General features: G+C 42.8%; 1 protein-coding gene across 1 annotated transcript in view; it reads right to left on the bottom strand.

The window, feature by feature from the left end:
• CUNH2orf80 (chromosome unknown C2orf80 homolog) overlaps nucleotides 1-24,231 on the bottom strand; it is a 394,484-nt gene that overhangs the window by 292,351 nt on the left and 77,902 nt on the right. The window contains exon 3 of the mRNA XM_073645572.1: nucleotides 22,301-22,382. Coding sequence (XP_073501673.1) covers nucleotides 22,301-22,382 — 82 coding nt within the window. The remainder of the gene's footprint in view (nucleotides 1-22,300; nucleotides 22,383-24,231) is intronic.

Genomic DNA, 24,231 nt, shown 5'->3' with positions numbered 1-24,231 from the left:
AACCAGCTCCTGTTCCTCCTCCTCTTCCTCCTCATTATCACCCAATCCAAGTTGAGATGAGATGAGGCTGGGCTGCGTAGCATCACTCTGTTTAGTTCCTTGTTTCATCTCATCATGCACCACCTGCAATGCCTCCTCTTTAATTGTGAGCAGCGAGCATTTCAGTAGACAGAGAAGTGGGATGATGATGCTATTTGTGGCGTCATCACTGCTCACCACCTTGGTGGAGTCCTCAAAGTTTTGGAGGATGGCACAGATGTCCGACATCCATGCCCACTCATCAGCTTTTATGTGTGGAGGTTGACCGGAATACCGACAGGCGTGTTGAAGCTGGTACTCAACCACTGCCCTCTGCTACTCACAAATCCTTCCCAACATATGCAACATTGAGTTCCATTATGTGGTGACATCACACACGACGCGGTGAGTTGGAAGCTGCAAAAGCTGCTGAAGCACGGCGAGGCCGGCAGAAGCTCTAACTGACTTTCTGAAATGAGCACACATGCGGTGTACTTTTACAAGCAGCTCTGACAGTTCCAGGTAGTTTTTGAGAAACCACTGGGTTGAGCACATGGGCCACACATGGTACATGTGTGAGGTTGCCAAGCTTCTGAGCCACCACCAGTCTCCGGCCATGGACACACACGACCATACCTGGCTGTAGGTTCAGCGGTGACAGCCACATATCTGCATGCTCTGTTACAGCTTTCAACAACTCTGCAGCAGTGTGCGGTTTGTCACCTAAGCATATTAGCTTCAGCACAGTCTGTTGCCGCTTGGCCGAGGCAGTGGTGCAGTGTTCCAGCTTCTGAATGATGTGGTCATTTTGGAGATGGAGGCTGAAGAGGAGGAGAAGGTGTATGAGCTGCAGAATGTAGAGGCAACCCTGATTGACCCAGGACCCGCAATCCTCTGTGTTGGGAGAACGTGTTCCATCCCAGAGTCTGACTGGGTCCCAGCTTCCACAATATAAACCCAGTGTGCCATCAGTGAGATGTACCATCCCTGGACACAAGCACTTGTCCACGTTTCCGTGGTTAGGTGAACTTGCCTAGTAACTACATTGTTGAGGGTATGGGTAATGTTCTAGGACACGTGCTTGTGTAAGGTGGCGACGGCACATAGGGAGAAATAGTGGCAGCTGTGGACAGAGTACTAAGGGATGGCTGCCACCATGAGGTTGTGGAAAGCTTGTGTCTCCACAAGCCTAAAAGGCAACATGTCCAGTGCCAGCAGTTGAGAAATGTGGCAGTTTATGGCTGTGGACTGTGGGTGGATGGCTGTGTATTTGACTTGCGTTCAAAGGACTGGGTAGGAACAACAAAACGCTGCGCTGGGACAAGGATGTGGTTGCTGACAGTGATGATTGCAAATGTGCAACAACAGGTGCCAGATGGGAGGCATCTTCGCCTGCATCGTGGATGGAGGTTTGGCATGCATGTACAACCGGGGAAGAGGCAGTGGTGTCACCCCCAGACACTGATTCTGGACCCTGGCATTCGGCCCAACTAGTCGGGTACTTTGTTATCATGTGCCTGAGCATGTTGGTGGTGGTCAAGCTGGTAGCTTTGCTGCCCCTGCTGATGCTGGCATGGCAGATGTTGCAAATGGCCTTTTTTGGGTTACCTGGACAGTCTTTAAAAAAAACAACCAGACTTAGGAAGATCTAGCAGTTGGACTGGCAACTTTCCTCGTATTGGTGTTTTGGGGAACAGTTGCCTGCCTTGTGTCTGTAGCCACCCCATTGCTTCTTCCTGCCTGTTGTGGTGCTACGCCTCCCTCCCCCTCTGTGCTGCTGTCCTCGCAATGCATGTCAACTTGCCAGGTTGGGTCAGTGATTTCATCGTTCACCACCTCGTCTTCCACGTATGCACCCTGGGCCTCCTCCGGACTTGCTGGCAATTGTGTTTCATCATCATCCACCTCTTGCGATAGTAATTGCACTTTCCCACCATTGCCTTCATGTGACCGTGACTGCTCAAATATTTGGGCATCGCTACATGCGATCTCCTCTTGCCCCACTTGAGGCAAAATGAGCAAGAGGCCCGAATCTATAAATGGAAATGTGAACAGCTATTCAGAGTGTCCAAATGTGGGATCACTTATCTCCGGGCACTCGGCATGGTGGAAGGAAGGAGGATCAGGGTGAGGAATATGTGGTCCAGACTCACGGCTACTGAGACTTGACCGTGCGGAAGAGAGGGTGGTGGTGGTGGCAAACTGACTAGAAGCATTATCTGCTATCCATCCAACAACCTTTTCACACTGCTCTGGCTTCAAGAGTGGTGTTCCGCGGCCCCTTACAAATTGGGACAGGAAGGTAGGTCAACATGATGTGGGTGTTTGCTGTGCTCCCTCAGCAGGCACAGTTTCATCTTGCTCATGGGCTCGGCCTCTCCGTGCCCCATCAGCATCACGTCCACTTCCTCATTCCTTGCCATGTGCCTCACCCATTTTAAATGGACTATAATATTTTACAGCTTGCAAAAAAATCAGGAATAATGGTGCAGTATTTGATCACGTCTGATGACCAATTTCTTTGCCCAGTCGCGGTATAGTGATGCTATTGGTCAGCAAACAAGTGTGAATATATTTTTTACACACAAGTAGCAGACTTTAAATGCAGTATAATATTTTGCAGCTTGCAAAAAAAATCAGGATTAATACCGCAGTATTTGATCACGTCTGATGACCAATTCTTTTGCCCAGTCACGGTATAGCGATTCTATTGGTCAGCGAACAAGTGTGAATATATTTTTGACACACAAGTAGCAGACTTTAAATGGAGTATAATCTTTTGCAGATTGCAAAAAAACAGGATTAAAACTGCAGTAATATTTGACCACTTGAGATGATATACAAGTTACTCTGCTTCTACAATACAGCAATTCTATTCAAATCAACCAAATCTGGCTGTATGCTATTAACAAGCAAATGGAGCAGTAAAAATGGTGTATTATATTGCTTTTCATCAAAATTAGCAGGATTAAGAGCAAAAAGTAAATGATCAGCCCTGATATCTAGGGCTATTGATAGGAGTTTCAGCAGCAGAAAGAACGGCAATGGACCCTATGCTGTACTATACTAGCTCTCGACAAACTCTGTCTAAATAGTGCTATCAGCAGGATTAATATTTTCTTCATAATTAGTCCCTAGAAGGACTGTTAGGCCACGGCCCCGTTATCAGCATTTGGTCAGTATTTTTTCTCAGGAGTGGGAGCCAAAACCAGGTGAGGAACAATGAGAGAAAAGGTATAATAGAAACAAGTCACCAATTCTGCATTTATTACCCACTCCTGGTTTTGGCTCTCACTCCTGAGAAAAATTACTGACCAAATACTGATAGCGGGGCAGTGGCCTAAGAGTAGATTTCTGGTAGTGGAATCTCTGTTTAAAATAACCGCCAATTCTCTCCCTCGCTCAGCTGCAGCTCTCCCTACTCTGTGTCTTTGACTGGAAGACTGTGATGAGCATAGCGTTCCAGGTCTTATATAAATCCAATGACGCAATGCAGCCAGCCGATCACTGTAATGCCACAACCAACATAGCTATGGCATTACAGTGACTGTCATGCAATCCCTGCATAGTAATTGGTTTTCTAAAATGTGCCCGAAGATTTCAAAATTACTCGCCGAGCACCGAGCATCTCGAGCACTGTGATGCTCGGGCGAATAACAAATAGTGGCGAGCATGCTTGCTCATCACTAGTGTTTAATTAAAAAATGCAGATTTGCTGTTCTTTTTGGTTCATTACACCTTCCAATAAGAAATGAAAAGTGATCAAAAATTCTTATGCAGCGGAAAATTACACAACAGAAAAATACTTCTTGTCTCCGCAAAAATAACAGCACCAAAGATAAAAAAGACTGTAGCCAGCTCACCCAACATGGCTCTAATGCTCTTGAAGCATGGAAATCCGCTCTTACCAAGCTTAAATGTCTCTTTTCTGTCTGCTAAATGTTGTCTTCATACTTGTGTATTTTTCTGCTGCATATTTATGTGATTTGCATATCATGTGATCAGTGGCGTAACTAGAGTCCGATGGGCCCTGGTGCAAGATTTGGCCTGGCCATCCTCCCCCCAATCCTGGTATATATATTTATATATACAGTACAGACCAAAAGTTCTGACACACCTTCTAATTTAAAGATTTTTCTGTATTTTCATGACTATGAAAATTGTACATTCACACTGAAGGCATCAAAACTATGAATTAACACATGTGGAATTATATACTTAACAAAAAAGTTTGAAACAACTGAAAATATGTCTTATATTCTAGGTTCTTCAAAGTAGCCACCTTTTGCTTTGATGACTGCTTTGCACACTCTTGGCATTCTCTTGATGAGCTTCAAGAGGTAGTCACCGGAAATGGTCTTCCAACAATCTTGAAGGAGTTCCCAGAGATGCTTAGCACTTGTTGGCCCTTTTGCCTCCACTCTGCGGTCCAGCTCACCCCAAACCATCTCGATTGGGTTCAGGTCTGGTGACTGTGGAGGCCAGGTCATCTGGCATAGCACCCCATCACTCTCCTTCTTGGTCAAATAGCCCTTACAGAGCCTGGAGGTGTGCTTGGGGTCATTGTCCTGTTGAAAAATAAATGATGGTCCAACTAAATGCAAACCGGATGGAATAGCATGCTGCTGCAAGATGCTGTGGTAGCCATGCTGGTTCTGTATGCCTTCAATTTTGAATAAATCCCCAACAGTGTCACCAGCAAAGCACCCCCACACCATCACACCTCCTCCTCCATGCTTCACAGTGGGAACCAGGCATGTAGAGTCCATCCGTTCACCTTTTCTGCGTCGCACAAAGACACGGTGGTTGGAACCAAAGATCTCAAATTTGGACTCATCAGACCAAAGCACAGATTTCCACTGGTCTAATGTCCATTCCTTGTGTTCTTTAGCCCAAACAAGTCTCTTCTGCTTGTTGCCTGTCCTTAGCAGTGGTTTCCTAGCAGCTATTTTACCATGAAGGCCTGCTGCACAAAGTCTCCTCTTAACAGTTGTTGAAGAGACGTGTCTGCTGCTTAAACTCTGTGTGGCATTGACCTGGTCTCTAATCTGAGCTGCTGTTAACCTGCGATTTCTGAGGCCGGTGACTCGGATAAACTTATCCTCAGAAGCAGAGGTGACTCTTGGTCTTCCTTTCCTGGGGCGGTCCTCATGTGAGCCAGTTTCTTTGTAGCGCTTGATGGGTTTTGCAACTGCACTTGGGAACACTTTCAAAGTTTTCCCAATTTTTCGCACTGACTGACCTTCATTTCTTAAAGTAATGATGGCCAATCATTTTTCTTTACTTAGCTGCATTTTTCTTACAATAATATAAATTCTAACAGTCTATTTAGTAGTACTATCAGCTGTGTATCCACCAGACTTCTGCACAACACAACTGATGGTCCCAACCCCATTTATAAGGCAAGAAATCCCACTTATTAAACCTGACAGGGCACACCTGTGAAGTAAAAACCATTTCCGGTGACTACCTCTTGAAGCTCATCAAGAGAATGCCAAGAGTGTGCAAAGCAGTCATCAAAGCAAAAGGTGGCTACTTTGAAGAACCTAGAATATAAGACATATTTTCAGTTGTTTCACACTTTATTGTTAAGTATATAATTCCACATGTGTTAATTCATAGTTTTGATGCCTTCAGTGTGAATGTACAATTTTCATAGTCATGAAAACACAGAAAAATCTTTAAATGAGAAGATGTGTCCAAACTTTTGGTCTGTATTGTATGAACCTCATCCTGGCCCCATTCTGGTATTTACTGTATATGTCCTTCATCTTGGCATTTATGTTCCCCTTCTTGGCCCCATCCTAGTATATATATCTCCCATCATGGTATGTATGTCCCTTATCCTGGGCCCCATCCTGGTATATACAGTTGAAACCAGAAGTTTACATACACTATCTAAAAAGACACTTATGCATATTTTTCTCAATATCTGACATGAAATCAGAATAAACTTTTCCCCGTTTTAGGTCAATTAGGATTACCATAGTTTTTAATATTTGCCAAATGCCAGAATAATGAGAGAGAGAGAATGTTTTAAGGCATTTTTATTACTTACTACAAAGTCAAAAGTTCACATACATTTCATTAGTATTTGGCACCATTGCCCTTAAACTGAATGACTTGGGTCAAACGTTTGGGATATCCTTCCACAAGCTTCTCACAATAGTTGGTCACAATTTGGGCCCATTCCTCCTGACAAACTGGTGTAACTGATCCAGGTTTGTAGGTTCCCTTGCTCACACCTGCCATTTCAGCTTTGCCCATAAATTTTCAATAGGATTGAGATCAGGGCTTTGTGATGGCCACTCCAAAACATTGACTTTGTTATTCTTAAGCCACTTTGTTACCATTTTGGCAATATGCTTTGGGTCATTGTCCATTTGGAAGACCCATTTCCGCCCAAGCTTTAACTTCCTGGCTGATGTCTTGAGATGTTACTTCAGTATTGCCACATAATCTTCTATTCTCATGATGCCATCTATTTTGTGAAGTGCACGAGTCACTCCTGCAGCAAAATAACCCCACAACATGATGCTGCCACTCCCGTGTTTCACAGTTGGGATAGTGTTTTTAGGCTTCCAATCTTCTCCGTTTTTCCTCCAAATGCATCAATGGTCATAATGCCCAGCTAGTTCAATTTTAGTTTCATCAGACCACAGGACTGTCTTTTTATCTGCAAAAAATAAGGTCTTTGTGTCTGTGTGCATTTGCAAACATTAATCTATCTCTGTCTTTTTTATGTTTCTTTTGGAGTAATGGCTTCTGCCTGGCAGAGTGGCCTTTCAGCCCATGTTGATGCAGTACTCGTTTCACTGTGTATATTGACACAATCTTACCAGATTCTGCCATCATCTTCATAAGGTCTTTTGCTTTTGTCCTTGGGTTGATATTCACATGTTGGACCAAAGCACGTTCATCTCTGGGACACGGAACCCGTCTCCTTCCTGAGCGGTATGATGGCTGGACATTCCCATCTTGTTTGTACTTGCATATAATTGTTTGTACAGATGAATGAGGCACCTTCAGATATCTTGAAATTGTTCCCAAGGATGAGCCAGACTTGTGCAAGTCCACAATCCTTTTCCTGATATCTTGGCTGATTTCTTTAGACTTTCCCATGATGCCGTGTGTTTCAGGTGTGTATTAAAATACATCCACAGGTGTGTCTCTAATTAACATCAGAAGCTTCCAAACACATGACATCATCATATGGGCAGTCTAGAATTGTTTAAAGACATAGTAATCTTAGTGTATGTAAACTTTTGTCTTAGCAGTAAGTAATAAAAATGCCTTAAAACATTCTCTCTTTCTCTCATAATTCTGGCATTTGTCAAATATTAAAAATTATGGTATTCCTAATTAACCTAAACAGGAAAGGCTTATTCTGATTTCATGTCAGATATTGAGAAAAACATGCATACGTGTCTTTTTATATAGTGTATGTAAACTTCTGGTTTCAACTGTATATCCCTCATCCTGGAATATACAGTACAGACCAAAAGTTTGGATACACCTTCTCATTTAAAGATTTTTCTGTATTTTCATGACTATGAAAATTGTACATTCACACTGAAGGCATCAAAACTATGAATTAACACATGTGGAATTATATACTTAACAAAAAAGTGTGAAACAATTGAAAATATGTCTTATATTCTAGGTTCTTCAAAGTAGCCACCTTTTGCTTTGATGACTGCTTTGCACACTCTTGGCATTCTCTTGATGAGCTTCAAGAGGTAGTCACCGGAAATGGTCTTCCAACAATCTTGAAGGAGTTCCCAGAGATGCTTAGCACTTGTTGGCCATTCTGCCTTCACTCTGCGGTCCAGCTCACCCCAAACCATCTCGATTGGGTTCAGGTCTGTTGATTGTGGAGGCCAGGTCATCTGGCATAGCACCCTATCACTCTCCTTCTTGGTCAAATAGCCCTTACACAGCCTGGAGGTGTGTTTGGGGTCATTGTCCTGTTGAAAAAAAAATGATGGTCCAACTAAACACAAACCGGATGGAATAGCATGCCGCTGCAAGATGCTGTGGTAGCCATGCTGGTTCAGTATGCCTTCAATTTTGAATAAATCCCCAACAGTGTCACCAGCAAAGCACCCCCACACCATCACACCTCCTCCTCCATGCTTCACAGTGGGAACAAGGCATGTAGAGTCCATCCGTTCACCTTTTCTGCGTCGCACAAAGACACGGTGGTTGGAACCAAAGATCTCAAATTTGGACACATCAGACCAAAGCACAGATTTCCACTGGTCTAATGTCCATTCCTTGTGTTCTTTAGCCCAAACAATTCTATTCTGCTTGCTGCCTGTCCTTAGCAGTGGTTTCCTAGCAGCTATTTTACCATGAAGGCCTGCTGCACAAAGTCTCCTCTTAACAGTTGTTGAAGAGATGTGTCTGCTGCTAGAACTCTGTGTGGCATTGACCTGGTCTCTAATCTGAGCTGCTGTTAACCTGCGATTTTTGAGGCTGGTGACTCGGATAAACTTATCCTCAGAAGCAGAGGTGACTCTTGGTCTTCCTTTCCTGGGGCGGTCCTCATGTGAGCCAGTTTCTTTGTAGCGCTTGATGGTTTTTGCAACTGCACTTGGGGACACTTTCAAAGTTTGCCCAATTTTTCGCACTGACTGACCTTCATCTCTTAAAGTAATGATGGCCACTCGTTTTTCTTTACTTAGCTGCTTTTTTCTTGCCATAATACAAATTCTAACAGTCTATTCAGTAGGACTATCAGCTGTGTATCCACCAGACTTCTGTACAACACAACTGATGGTCCCAACCCAATTTATAAGGCAAGAAATCCCACTTATTAAACCTGACAGGGGACACCTGTGAAGTGAAAACCATTTCCGGTGACTACCTCTTGAAGCTCATCAAGAGAATGCCAAGATTGTGCAAAGGAGTCATCAAAGCAAAAGGTGGCTACTTTGAAGAACCTAGAATATAAGACATATTTTCAGTTGTTTCACACTTTTTTGTTAAGCATATAATTCCACATGTGCTAATTCATAGTTTTGATGCCTTCAGTGTGAATGTACAATTTTCATAGTCATGAAAATACAGAAAAATCTTTAAATGAGAAGGTGTGTCCAAACTTTTGGTCTGTACTGTATATGTCCATTACCTTGGGCCCCATCCTGGTATATATATTCCCCATCATAGTATATACTGTATATTCCCCATCATGGTATATACAGTGGGTACGGAAAGTATTCAGACCCCTTTAAATTTTTCACTCTATGTTTCATTGCAGCCAATTGGTAAATTCTAAAAAGTTCATTTTTTTCTCATTAAAGTACACTCTGCACCCCATGTTGACTGGAAAAAAAACAGAAATGTAGACATTTTTGCCAATTTATTAAAAAAGAAAAACTGAAATATCACATAGTCATAAGTATTCAGACCCTTTGCTCAGTATTGAGTAGAAGCACCCTTTTGAGCTAGTACAGCCATGAGTCTTCTTGGGAATGATTCAACAAGTTTTTCACACCTGGATTTGGGGATCCTCTGCCATTCTTCCTTGCAGATCCTCTCCAGTTCCATCAGGTTGGATGGTGAACGTTGGTGAACAGCCATTTTCAGGTCTCTCCAGAGATGCTCAATTGGATTTAGGTCAGGGCTCTGGCTGGACCAGTCAAGAATGGTCACAGAGTTGTTCTGCAGCCACTCCTTCGTTATTTTAGCTGTGTGTTTAGGGTCATTGTCTTGTTGGAAGGTGAACCTTCGGCCAAGTCTGAGGTTCAGAGCACTCTGGAAGAGGTTTTCATCCAGGATATCTCTGTACTTGACCGCATTCATGTTTCCTTCAATTGCAACCAGTCGTCCTGTCCCTGCAGCTGAAAAACACCCCCCATAGCATGATGCTGCCACCACAATGTTTCACTGTTGGGATTGTATTGGGCAGGTGATGAGCAGTACCTGGTTTTCTACACACATACAGCTTAGAATTATCACCAAAAAGTTCTATCTTCATCTCATCAGACCAGAGAATCTTATTTCTCATAGTGTGGGAGTCCTTCATGTGATTTTGAGCAAACTCTATGCAGGCTTTCATATGTCTTGCACTGAGGAGAGGCTTCCGTCGGGCGCTCTGCCATAAAGGCCCAAATGGTGGAGGGCTGCAGTGATAGTTGACTTTGTGGAACTTTCTCCCATCTCCCTACTGCATCTCTGGAGCTCAGCCACAGTGATCTTTGGGTTCTTCTTTACCTCTCTCACCAAGGCTTTTCTCCCACGATTGCTCAGCTTGGCTGGACGGCCAGGTCTAGGAAGACTTCTGGTGGTCCCAGATGTCTTCTATTTAAGGATTATGGAGGCCACTGTGCTCTTAGGAACCTTGAGTAATGCAGAAATTCTTTTGTAACTGGATATGTACCTTGAAACAATTCTGTCTCTGAGCTCCTTGGGCAGTTCCTTTGAGCTCATGATTCTCATTTGGTCTGACATACTGTGAGCTGTGAGGTCTTATATAGACAGGTGTGTGCCTTTCCAAATCAAGTCCTATCAGTTTAATTAAACACAGCTGGACTCCAATGAAGGAGTAGAACCATCTCAAGGAGGATCACAAGGAAATGGACAGCATGTGATTTAACACTTTCAAGCCAGAGCCTGTCTTCGCCTTCGTGACCAGGCCAATTTTTTCAATTCTGATCACTGTCACTTTATGAGGTAATACAGTGAGGTCCATATATATTTGGACAGAGACAACATTTTTCTAATTTTGGTTCTAGACATTACCACAATCAATTTTAAACAAAACAATTCAGATGCAGTTGAAGCTTTCATTTGAGGATATCCACATTAAAATTGGATGAAGGGTTTAGGAGTTTCAGCTCCTTAACAGGTCCCACCCTGTTTTTAAAGGGACCAAAAGTAATTGGACAGATTAAATAATTGTAAATAAAATGTTCATTTCTAGTACTTGGTTGAAAACCCTTTGTTGGCAATGACTGCCTGAAGTCTTGAACTCATGGACATCACCAGACGCTGTGTTTCCTCCTTTTTGATGCTCTGCCAGGCCTTCGCTGCGGTGGTTTTCAGTTGCTGTTTGTTTGTGGACCTTTCTGTCTGAAGTTTAGTCTTTAACAAGTGAAATGCATGCTCAATTGGGTTGAGATCAGGTGACTGACTTGGCCATTCAAGAATATTCCACTTCTTTGCTTTAATAAACTCCTGGGTTGCTTTGGCTTTATGTTTTGGGTCATTGTCCATCTGTAGTATGAAACGACGACCAATCAGTTTGGCTGCATTTGGCTGGATCTGAGCACACAGTATGGCTCTGAATACATCAGAATTCATTCGGCTGCTTCTGTCCTGTGTCACATCATCAATAAACACTAGTGACCCAGTCCCACTGGAAGCCACGCATGCCCAAGCCATCACACTGCCTCCTCCATGTTTTACAGATGATGTGGTATGCTTTGGATCATGAGTTGTACCACGCCTTCGCCATACTTTTCCCTTTCCATCATTCTGGTAGAGGTTGATCTTGGTTTCATCTGTCCAAAGAATGTTCTTCCAGAACTGTGCTGGCTTTTTTAGATGTTTTTTAGCAAAGTCCAGTCTAGCCTTTTTATTCTTGATGCTTATGAGTGGCTTGCAAAGTGCAGTGAACCCTATGTATTTACTTTCATGCAGTCTTCTCTTTATGGTAGATTTGGATATTGATACGCCTACCTCCTGGAGAGTGTTGTTCACTTGGTTGGCTGTTGTGAAGGGGTTTCTCTTCACCATGGAGATTATTCTGCGATCATCCACCACTGTTGTCTTCCGTGGGCGCCAAGGTCTTTTTGCATTGATCAGTTCACCAGTGCTTTCTTTCTTTCTCAGGATGTACCAAGCTGTAGATTTTGCCACTCCTAATATTGTAGCAATTTCTCGGATGGGTTTTTTTCTGTTTTCGCAGCTTAAGGATGGCTTGTTTCACCTGCATGGAGAGCTCCTTTGACCGCATGTTTCACACCAAAACCTTCCAAATGCAAGCACCACACCTCAAATCAACGCCAGGCCTTTTATCTGCTTAATTGAGAATTACATAAAGGGACACCTGTCCATGAAATAGCCTTGGAGTCAATTGTCCAATTACTTTTGGTACCTTTAAAACAGGATGGCACATGTTAAGGAGTTGAAACTCCTAAACCCTTCATCCAATTTTAATGTGCATACCCTCAAATGAAAGCTGAAAGTCTGAACTTCAACTGCATCTGAATTGTTTTGTTTAAAATTCATTGTGGTAATGTCTAGAACCAAAATTAGAAAAATGTTGTCTCTGTCCAAATATATATGGACCTAACTGTAGCTCTGGAACGCTTCAACGGATCCCCCTGATTCTGAGATTGTTTTTTCATGACATATTGTACTTCATGACAGTGGTAACATTTCTTTGATATGACTTGCGTTTATTTGTGAAAAAAACGGAAATTTGGTGAAAATTTAGAAAATTTTGCAATTTTCAAACTTTGAATTTTCATGCCCTTAAATCAGAGAGATATGTCACACAAAATAGTTAATAAATAACATTTCCCACATGTCTACTTTACGTCAGCACAATTTTGGAACCCAAATTTTTTTTTGTTAGGAAGCTATAGGGGTTAAATTTGACCAGCGATTTCTAATTTTTCCAACAAAATTTACAAAACCATTTTTTTAGGACCACATCTTATTTGAAGTGACTTTGAGGGGACTTTGTGAAAGAAAATACCCAAATGTGACACCATTATAAAAACTTCACCCCTCAAGGTGCTCAAAACCACATTCAAGAAGTTTATTAACCCTTTAGGTGCTTCACTGGAATTTTTGGAATGTGGAAGAAAACAATTAACATTTAACTTTTTTTCACAAAAATGTTACCTTAGACCCCATTTTTTTTATTTTCACAAGGGTAACAGGAAAAATGGACTACACAATTTGTAGTGCACTTTCTCTTGAGCATGCTGATACCCCATATGTGAGGGAAAACCACTGTTTGGGCGCACATCAGGGTTCGGAAGGGAAGGAGCGCCATTTGACTTTTTGAATGTAAAATTTGTTTGAATAATTAGCGGACGCCATGTCGCATTTGGGGAGTCCATAATGTGCCTAAACAGTGGAAACCCCCCCACAAGTGACACCATTTTGGAAACTAGACCGCTTAGGGAACTTATCTAGATGTGTGGTGAGCACCTTGAACCTACAGGTGCTTCACAGAAGTTTATAATATTGAGCCGAAAAAATAAAATTTTCACATTTTTCCCACAAAAATGTTTTTCATCCCCCAATTTTGCATTATCATAAGGGTAACAGGAGAAATTGCACCATGAAATTTGTTGTGCAATTTCTCCTGAGTACGCCAATACCCCATATGTGGTGGAAAACTCCTGCTTTGGCACATGGCAGGCCTTGGAAGAGAAAGGAGCTCTATGTTGGCTGGGATAGGTTGCTGAGACCATGTCACATTTGAAGAGTCGCTGACATGCCGAAACAGCAGAACCCTCACAAGTGACCCCATTTTGTAAACTACAACTCCCAAGGAATTCATCTAGGAAAGTAGTGAGTATTTTTTAATTTTTTAATTTATACCATTGGGCAGTGAAGAAAAAATAATTATATCTTTACCACAAAAAAATAGTTTTAGCCTCAAATTTTACATTTTCACACAGGGCAATGGGTAAAACTGGTGCCAAAATGTGTCACACAATTTTTTCTAAACGTCGCAATACCCCATATGGCAAGACCTGGGAGGGACTGAGCGCTATTTGACTCTTGGAGAACAAATTATTGTAGAATAGTTTGGGGACTCCATATACACAGCCCCTAAGTGCTAGAAGAGCAGAATCCCCCCTCAAGTGACCACATTTTTGAAATTATACTCCTTTGGGAATTTACCTACAGGTGTAGTGATAATTTTGACTCCATGGGTCTTTTCCAGAAACAAGCAGCAGTGGATGTTGCTGAGTGAAAATTTCAAACTGTTGTTGAAGAGACCAGTATGCTGTAGTGACCAGTACGTTGTGCCCAGCTCATGTTTCTGTAGACATGCATCTGTAAATTAGGCAAGCTCTCATCGCTACAGGAATGCCAAACATGTGGACCCTAAATGTAGTTTAGGCACATTGTGGGGCTCAGAAGGGAGGGAGGCATTTGGATTTGGGAGCACAAGATTTTCTGAATTTCTTTTTTATAGAAAAAATAATTTATTTTGCATCGCTTTATTCTGAGAGCTATAACTTTTATATTTTTCGGCTGATGGAGCTATATGGCGGCTTTTTTTTTTGCGAGACAAGATGACGTTTTCAGCGGTATTATTTTTATTTCCTTTTTTATAGCATTTTATTCCACTTTTTGTTTGGCGATATGATGAAAAAGCATAGTTTTTTGCTCCATTTTTTTTTTTTTTTTTTACGGTGTGCACAGAAGGGGTTAATTAGTGGGACAGTTTTATAGATCGGGTTGTTCCGGACGTGGCGATACCAAATGTGTGTACTTTTTTGTTTTTGCATAAATATACAGATTCATTGGGTTAATATTTTTTTTTATTTTGTGATTTTTTTTAACAGTTTAAAAACATTTTTAGATTTTTTTTTACATTTTTACTTAGTCCCTGTATGGGACTTCAATTTTTATTTTTCTAATCACTGTTCTCATGCAATGTAATAGACATGTATTGCATTGCATGAGAGCTCAGCTGACAGTTTCACACTGTCTGTCTCCTGCTAGACTTCAGCTGCTGGCTGAGCCTAGCAGGAAACCATGCATAGCAGAAGCGGAGGTGGTCATGTGACCTCCAGCTGCCATGACAACACCAGGTATTATCTGGCATCACAGGGGCCGTCGGAAAGGTGATTGGATGACCCCCTCTCCTCTCACTATCTTCTAAATGTCGCGATCGTTATGGATCACGGCATCTAGAAGATAGCAAAGGGTTAACATCATTGGGATCTGATCCAATCAGGTCCCGATGATGTCCCCTGTCAGAGCTACTGCTCTTCACCTCACTCGCAGCGCTTGCAGGACCCTGGGGGTCCTGAGCACTGCGGGACCACCGACCATTTATAAACGTCGGCGCTGTACAGAGCCCAGGCAGCGCCGACGTTTATATACAGTGTGCGGTCGGGAAGCGGTTAAATATGAGTGTCTGAGCAAAGGGTCTGAATACTTATGTCCATGTGATATTTCAGTTTTTCTTTTTTAAGAAATTTGCAAACATTTCTACATTTCAGCTTTTTTTCAGTCAAGATGGGGTGCAGAGTGTACTTTAATGAGAAAAAAAATGAACTTTTTAGAATTTACCAGTTGGCTGCAATGAAACAAAGAGTGAAAAATTTAAAGGGGTCTGAATACTTTCTGTACCCACTGTATATCTCTTATCCTGGGCACCATCCTGGCATATATCCCCCATCCTGGTATCTATATTCCCCAGCCTGGTATATATCCCCCATGCTGGTATATATGTCCCTTATCCTGGGTCCCATCCTGGTATATATATGTCCTCCATCCTGGTATTTATGTTACCCTTCCTGGCCCCATTCTAGTAAATGTATATCCTCCATCCTGGTATATATGTCCGTTATACTGAACAGCATCCTGATATATATATACCCCATCCTGGGCCCCATCCTAATATACACTGCTCAAAAAAAAAGGAAACACTCAAATAACACATCCTAGATCGGAATGAATGAAATATTCTCATTGAATACTTAGTTCTGTACAAAATTGAATGCGCTGATGACAAAATCACACAAAAACCATCAATGGAAATCAAATTTATTAACAAATGGAGGCCTGGATTTGGAGTCACCCCCAAAATTAAAGTGGAAAAACACACTACAGGCTGATCTAACTTTGATGTAATGTCCTTAAAACAAGTCAAAATGAGGCTCAGTATTGTGTGTGGCCTCCATGTAACTGTATGACCTTCCTACAATGCCTGGGCATGCTCCTGATGAGGTTGGGATGGTCTCCTGTGGGATCTCCTCCCAGACCTGGACTAAAGCATCCGCCAACTCCTGGACAGTCTGTGGTGCAACGTGACGTTGGTGGATGGAGCGAGACATGATGTCCCAGATGTGCTCAATTGGATTCAGGTCTGGGGAAAGGGCGGGCCAGTCCATAGCTCCAATGCCTTCATCTTGCAGGAACTGTTGATACACTCCAGCCACATGAGGTTTGGCATTGTCCTGCATTAGGAGGAACTCAGGGCCAACCGCACCAGCATATGGTCTCACAAGGGGTCTGAGGATCTCATCTCAGTATCTAATGGCAGTCAGGCTACCTCTGGCGAGCACATGGAGGGCTGTGCGGCCCTCCAAAGAAATGCCACCCCACACCATTACTGACCCACTGCCAAACCGGTCATGCTGAAGGATGTTGCAGGCAGCAGATCGCTCTCCACGGCGTCCGCAGACTCTGCCACGTCTGTCACATGTGATCAGTGTGAACCTGCTTTCATCTGTAAAGAGCACAGGGCGCCAGTGGCGACTTTGCCAATCCTGGTGTTCTGTGGCAAATGCCAAGCGTCCTGCACGGTGTTTGGCTGTGAGAATGACTCGCCCAGGGGAATATGGGGGACTCCGTACCCGGGCCTTTACCTTCTTGGGATGTCACGGCAGTCGGCTCCCGGGCCCGTACCCTGGGGTCACTCTTAAAAAGGGGGTTGTCACTTGATGGGATGAATATTAGTTTTGACTCGTGACGCTACCTGTGGTTCCCGGTAATGGGTACCGACGCTGCTGTAGACCTCTGGAGCAGGTGTTAGGGCAGCTGGGTTGGTGCGGCTCTCCACAGGCAGAGCACAGCTCCAGGGCAGTGTAGGTGCAGATGGTGATGCAGGGCGTTGTAGTTCAGGAGCGATAGCGTGGTAGAAATAACTGACAGAAACAGTGGGGTGCAGTCATACGAGTTTACTCACAGTTATTCAGGTTCCTCAGGTAGCACTAGATAGCTGACAGTCTCCCACATCGCGCTGAGTTTACCAGGCAGGGGTTCAGCACACCCTCAAGTATCTCAAGAGCACTTAACGGGACCCCTCTCTGTATGTTCCTTTCTTAGCCGACTTCCCGCGCCGAGTCTTCTCCCTCCTGCCCTGCGCCCCGCCACACAAAGTCCCGATCGGGTACCTTGAGATCCCTCTGGGCAACTTGAAGTTCCTGGACCTGGCTTGGTGCCCTTTTCGGCGGCTTAGGTGCGGATGTGGCAACTGCACCTTGAAAGTGCAGAAGCCTCTGGTTTTCTAGCTGAGACGTAAAGTAACTCGGCTAGTCCAGGGACCGGTTCCCTTCTTGTGGCCTGATCCCTCTGACGCCTGGCAGATTCGGGCGTACGGGTGCCGTCCTGCACTCACCGTACCCCCTGGGATCCCTTCTGTTACTGGAGCCTTTCTCCTCCGCTCCCCTCTCACTCTTGGGCCTCTTTTACTAGGCCCCAGTCTGGAGCAGAGCTCCTGAAGAGACTCTGCTCCTCAGACTGCTCCTCTCCTCTTCTCTCTCACTGAATCCACCCCTACACATGATGGCTTCCCTATCTATATTACTCCTGACAAGTGCTCCCCTATTCTGCGTCCTCCACCCACACCCACTACTTGGTTCCCCCTCACTTTTGGTTCCCCCCACTCCAGCTAGGGACGGGGCAGCAGAAGAAGTGCATAATGCGCCTCCAGCCGGCCTGGAGTAGTGTAGTGTTGAGTGCAGGTGTTGGGGTCCCGGGCAGTACTCCATCCTTACCTGAGAGAAGGAGATGCCACACCTCTGGGTGAGGTGTAGTACCTCTGTGGCGACTGAACCCTCAGGGGCGCCACAAGCACAACCCCGATCTGTGGATGTCGGGCCCTCATACCACCCTCATGGAGTGAGTTTCTAACCGTTTGTGCAGACACATGCACATTTTTGGACTGCTGGAGGTCATTTTGCAGGGCTCTGGCAGTGCAGGGCTCTGGCAGTGCTCCTACTGTTCCTCCTTGCACAAAGGCGGAGGTAGCAGTCCTGCTGCTGGGTTGTTGCCCTCCTACGGCCCCCTCCACGTCTCCTGATGTACTGGCCTGTCTCCTGGTAGCGCCTCCAGCCTCTGGACTCTACGCTGACAGACACAGCAAACCTTCTTGCCACAGCTCACATTGATGTGCCATCCTGGATGAGCTGCACTACCTGAGCAACTTCTGTGGGTTGTAGAGTCCGTCTCATGCTACCACGAGTGTGAAAGCACAACCGACATTCAAAAGTGAACAAAACATCAGCAAGAAAGCTTTGGTACTGAGATGTGGTCTGTGGTCCCTACCTGCCGAAGCACTCCTTTATTGAGGGTGTCTTGATAATTGCCAATAATTTCCATCTATTGTCTATTCCATTTGCACAACAGCATGTGAAATTGATTGTCAATCAGTGTTGCTTCCTAAGTGGACAGTTTGATTTCACAGAAGTTTGATTTACTTGGAGTTATATTCTGTTGTTTAAGTGTTCCCTTTATTTGTTTGAGCAGTGTATATATACTGTATACCCAATCCTGGTATATGGGTCCCTTATCATGGGCCCAATCCTGGTATATATCCGCCATCCTGGTATCTATGTTCCCCATCCTGCTATATACTGTATATCCCCCATCCTGGCATATATCCCTCATCCTTGGCCCCATCCTGGTATATATAAATGCCCAATCCTGGTATATTTGTCCCTTATCCTGGGCCCCATCCTGGTATATGTGTCCCTTATCCTGGGCCTCATCCTGGTATATATATCCCCCATCACGGTATATATGTCCCCCGTTCTGCCACTGTTCTTTAATGCATAGAAAAAATAAACAATTATACTCACCTCCCATCCACTCCCCCGCCACATGGGGTCCTCTTCTGAAGCCAGCAGCTGACTTCAGGCGAAGGAGCGCATGACGTCACTGCCATGTGCCCCCAGTCACATGCACGCTGACGTCAGTTGCTGGCCTCTGATTGTCTGGCAGCATTTATTGCCACACTCGGACTGACGGGTCTCTGCACCACAATACACTTCAGCTAAATGTGCATCCGAAGATACACAACCAGCTGTAGTTTGTGTGGGCGCCAGCGGACCCTTCACCCTCACGGGTTCGGTTGCAATCACGACCCTCTGTTTTTTTGCTTTTGTTTTTTGCTCCCCTTCTTCCCAGAGCCATAACTTTTTATTTTTCCATCAGTATAGCCCGTATGAGGGCTTGTTATTTGCGGGATGAGTTGCAGTTTTGAATGACACAATTCATTTTACCTTATAGTGTGCTGGAAAATGGAAAAAAAAACTGCGGTGAAATTGCAAAAGAAGTGCAATTCCACAATTGTATTTTGGGTTTTTTATTTACCATGTTCACTGCATGCTAAAACTGACCTGCCAATATTGTTCTCCAGGTCAGTAAAAGTAACCAGATAACAAACATTTATAGCTTCTTCTTATTTTAAGTGGTGGAAAAAAAAAATCTGAAATTGTATGAAAAAAAAATGTTGCCACTTTCCGAGACCAGCAGTGTTTCCATTTCTCAGGATCTGGGGCTGGATGAGAGCTCATTTTTTGCGCACTGAACTTGTTTCTCTTATTACCACTCCTGAGAAAAATTACTGACCGAATACTGATTAAATACTGATAGTGGGGCCATAGTCTAACTGACACATCTGTAGGTTCCTCTCAGTGCTCTTCCTTCATCTCACAAGCAACCAGTGTTGCAATACAGCAGAGCTCAAAGAGCTGCAAAAAATGTGTTTGCAAGAAGACAAAGTTCAGTTCTACTGTTCTGTTAGTTACATGTTTCACACTGGTAACTGCACTTTTTATTTAAAATAATCTCTGGATGCAGATTCTTATGCAGATCACTGTCTGGCCCATAGCCTGAAGAGGTAATTTACCCCTTCACACCCCAAGCCTATTTTCACCTTCATCAACAGGCCAAATTTTAGAATTCTGACTAGTGTCACTTGGTGGTAATAATTCTGGAATGTTTCAATGGATCCCACTGATTCTGAGATTGTTTTCTCATGACATATTGTACTTCATGATATTGGTAAAATGTCTTTATATGACTTGCATTTATTTTTTAAAATATCCGAAATTTGGCAAAAATGTAGAAAAATTAGCAATTTTCACATTTTATTTTTTATGCCATTAAACCAGAGAATTATGTCGCACAAAACTGTTAATAAATAACATTTCCCACATGTCTACTTTACAACAGCACAATTTTTGAAACATATTTTTTTTGTTAGGCAGCAGTAGATATTACTGAGTGAAAATTGCAAACTGGGTCTGCCACTGTAGTCCCCAATACCTTGAAGTCCCCAGTACATTGAAGTCACCAGTACGTTGCAGTGCCCCACTCATGCTTCTGGAGACATGCACCCATAAATTAAGCGGGCTCTCATCGCTACAGAAATGCCAAACATTTGGATGTTAAATGTGGTTTAGGCACACTGGGGTTCAGAAGGGAGGGGGGCATTTGGATTTGGGAGAGCAGAATTTGCTAAATTTCTTTTTGGGGGGCAAGGGGCAATTTCGCTTTCCCGGAGCCTTTGTACTACCAGTAATGTGGAAGTCCCCTATATTTCCGTTAACAGATGACGGACCTGAGTGGGGACTTTTTTGTGGATTGATTTGAAGTTTTTGTTGGGAACATTTTACATAACATTTGGAATCACATTTATCGTGCGCTCCAAGCTGACCACTTACTTTTGGGTTTCCATCTAAGTCTCCGAGTGATGTGATTCAGATGAAACTCTCGAGGGAACCATTCACTATAATGAGGCGGCAGAGTTACTCTGGACTCCATTTGTCCTCTGTTCCAAGTTGTCCTTCTTTTCAGAAGTGCACAAAAGTGTGGCAGACTGCGCTTTAATGCACGCCTAAATAGATGGAAACCGCCGGATCATAGGCCAGACTGCATGCACAGTGTAACAAGGAAGGAGGGGGGGGGGACGTAATCCAGCATCACCATCCGCTTTTACTTAGACAGTGATGCTGGATTACGTTCCTCCCCCCTCCTTCCTTGTTGCATACGGCAGCCATCACCTGCAGGACTAGCTCCCTCCAGGGAATCTCCGACCGGAGCTGATGATTACAGCGGCGTGGTGAGCTACATATCTCTTATGCCTTGCATGCACAGTGTCTCCGTCTGCCTCATTATAGGGAATTTTCCGTCGGGGATTCCGTCTGAATCACGTAATTCAGAGATTTACACGGAAACTCTGGTGTGAGCGCAGGATAAATGTGAGCTGAGTCTTACTGCAAGCTTTGGGAGGCAAAATGAACAAATCAACAGAAGGTGAAGAATTTGTTTTATTTATTTTTTACGCCGTTCCTCATGCAGTAGAATTGATTAGAGGACTTTATTCTTCAGGTCAGTGCGATTACAGTGCTTCCAGATTTATATTGTTTTTTATGTTTGGCAGCTGTCACACACTAAAAAACACTTTTTATTGCAAAAACTCACCATGTTTTGAGAGCTATAATCTTTCCATACTTCTGCCGATAGAGTCATGTGAGGGCTTGTTTTTTGTTTTGCGGGATGGGTTTTTGTTTTTATCGGTACCATTTTCTTGCACATAAAAGTTTTTGATTGCTTTCTATTCTAATTCTTGGGAGGCAGAATGAACAAAAAACAAAAATTCAGGATTTTTTTTGGGGGGGGTGTTGGGGGTTTATGCTGTTCCGCGTTTGGTAAACTTGATAAGGCAGCTTTATTCTTCAGGTCAATATGATTACAGCGTTACCATATTTATATAGTTTTTTATGTTTTGGCGCTTTTACACAATAAATAATTATTTTTGAATGGCTTTTTTACTGAGAACTACAACTTTTTTATTTTTCCACTGATGGAGCTTTTTGGCAGCTTGCTTTCTGAGGGACAAGAAGACGTTTTCAACAATACCATTTATATTTACGTTTCCCTTTTTGATCACATTTTGCTTCACTTCTTGGAGTTATGATGAAATAGCATTGTTTTGGACGTGGTGATATCAAATGTGTACTTTTTTTGGTTATTTTTTTTTTACATAAAAATACAAATTTATGGGTACAATATATTATCTGCACTGATACAATTTCTTTCCACGTGCTTTTTTTCCAAACATGTCAATTTTTCATGTTATTCTGCTTGGAAAAACAATCCAAATTAGATTTCTGTATTAACTGGAGCTGCTACATACACAGAATCTATATCCAATACACTCCAAAAAATCATGCCAAAAACATAGTTTTTAAAGCATTTTTTTATATAGATTTCTCAGCCAGAAGAATTCACATAAGAAAAACTCTGTGTGAACATGTCCTAAAAGTTAGATGTTGATTTTTACCAGGTCATCTAAAGATGAGGATTGTCTTCTTCCTTTTGGGTCAAACTCCTTTTCTCGAAGCGTAGTGCTAACATAGTCCCCCCTTTGGAATAAAAAGCAAAGAATATTTGGAATCAGGAATATTCAATCACTTAAGTAATTAAATATGATAAAAATCAACTTGTATTTGGTTGGTGATCAGCCTCTATCCAGCTATCCAATCTAAAGTATGATATTCTTATCAAACAATGGACTGACAGATAGGAATATGCTGAGATGTATTGAAAAGTAATATAATGAATAATTAAAGCTGATCCATCACCTGATTTCACAATACAAACTGCACACATCATTAAATAAATGTGTTAGATCTGATGAGGTTGGTGTACTTACTTATTTTGAGAATTTATATTAGAATGGCTATAATCCTTTTTGAAAGTGTGAACTCAGTCTATGCTTGAGTCGCAACTTCTCTGCTGCTGAAATCTCAGACTGCTCAGTACAAGCTGCAGCTGTCAGGCTGGGCAGGAGGAGACTATGCCCGCACTCATGAGGTTATCCAACCTTTTCCTGGAATCATAAAATTGTCATCTTTAGATATTCCCACAATCATTTGGATAGGTGGTACCTTGCTAATTGGTGTGGGTCTGACCGCCACGGATCCTGAGAATGGGGTTCTGACATACCTATTGAATGGAGCATTGTCCGGACATGTGGACCACTGATCATTATTCTATATGGGACAGCTGAAGAAAGCCAAGTACATTTTCCAGCAGTCCCATGAAGAAAAAATGGAGCCACTGCACCCTTCAGATGGGGCTATGCAAAGGCCTGGTTTGGGGATCCATTCTAAGGATGGGAATAACCCTCTAATATCAGGATTATACAGTGATTCGCATAAGGATGTTCAAACTAAGGACACCAGTGTTTTCAGGTCTAAGAGATCTATGTAATAATGTGTGCAGTTTGTATTGTGAAATCTGGAGACATATCCACTTTTAGGAATACAGCAGTAAGATAAACAACACTGTGAAGCAATGTAGCACATATTATACAATGTTATCTCCGGCTATTCTATGTCTAAATTAAAAGCAATATTGCTACAAACATACCAAATTCTTACATTCACTTTTCTTTATTACAGATATACCTGGCGATGAAATCACAATAAGGCCACGTTCACACATTCAGTATTTGGTCAGTATTTTACCTCAGAATTTGTAATCCAAAACTAGGAGTGGGTGATAAATCCAGAAGTGATGACGTGTTTCTATTATACTTTTCCTCTGATTGTTCCACTCCAGGTTTTACAAATACTGAGGTAAAATACTGACCAAATACTGAGCGTGTGAACGTGGCCAAAATCAGAAAGAATTATAGGACTTCTAGAAAAAAAAAACATCTGAAACTGACTGAGACTTATTACATTATTAAATAACATATACAGTACAGACCAAAAGTTTGGACACACCTTCTCATTTAAAGATTTTTCTGTATTTTCTTGACTATGAAAATTGTACATTCACACTGAAGGCGTCAAAACTATGAATTATATACTTAACAAAAAAGTGTGAAACAACTGAAAATATGTCTTATATTCTTGGTTCTTCAAAGTAGCCAGCTTTTGCTTTGATGACTGCTTTGCACACTCTTGGCATTCTCTTGATGAGCTTCAAGAGGTAGTCACCGGAAATGGTTTTCACTTCATAGGTCTGCCCTGTCACGTTTAGTAAGTGGGATTTCTTGCCTTATAAATGGGGTTGGGACCATCAGTTGTGTTGTGCAGGCGTCTGGTGGATACACAGCTGATAGTCCTACTGAATAGACTGTTAGAATTTGTATTATGGCAAGAAAAAAGCAGGTAAGTAAAGAAAAACGAGTGGTTATCATTACTTTAAGAAATGAAGGTCAGTCAGTCCGAAAAATTGGGCAAACTTTGAAAGTGTGCCCAA

Source organism: Phyllobates terribilis, unplaced genomic scaffold, assembly GCF_046119375.1.
Source record: "Phyllobates terribilis strain yellow unplaced genomic scaffold, ASM4611937v1 Scaffold_9__5_contigs__length_417890890, whole genome shotgun sequence".
NCBI classification, from domain to species: domain Eukaryota; kingdom Metazoa; phylum Chordata; class Amphibia; order Anura; family Dendrobatidae; genus Phyllobates; species Phyllobates terribilis.
The sequence above is the reverse complement of the archived record's forward strand: the minus strand, read 5'-3'. Positions and strand labels throughout refer to the sequence as shown.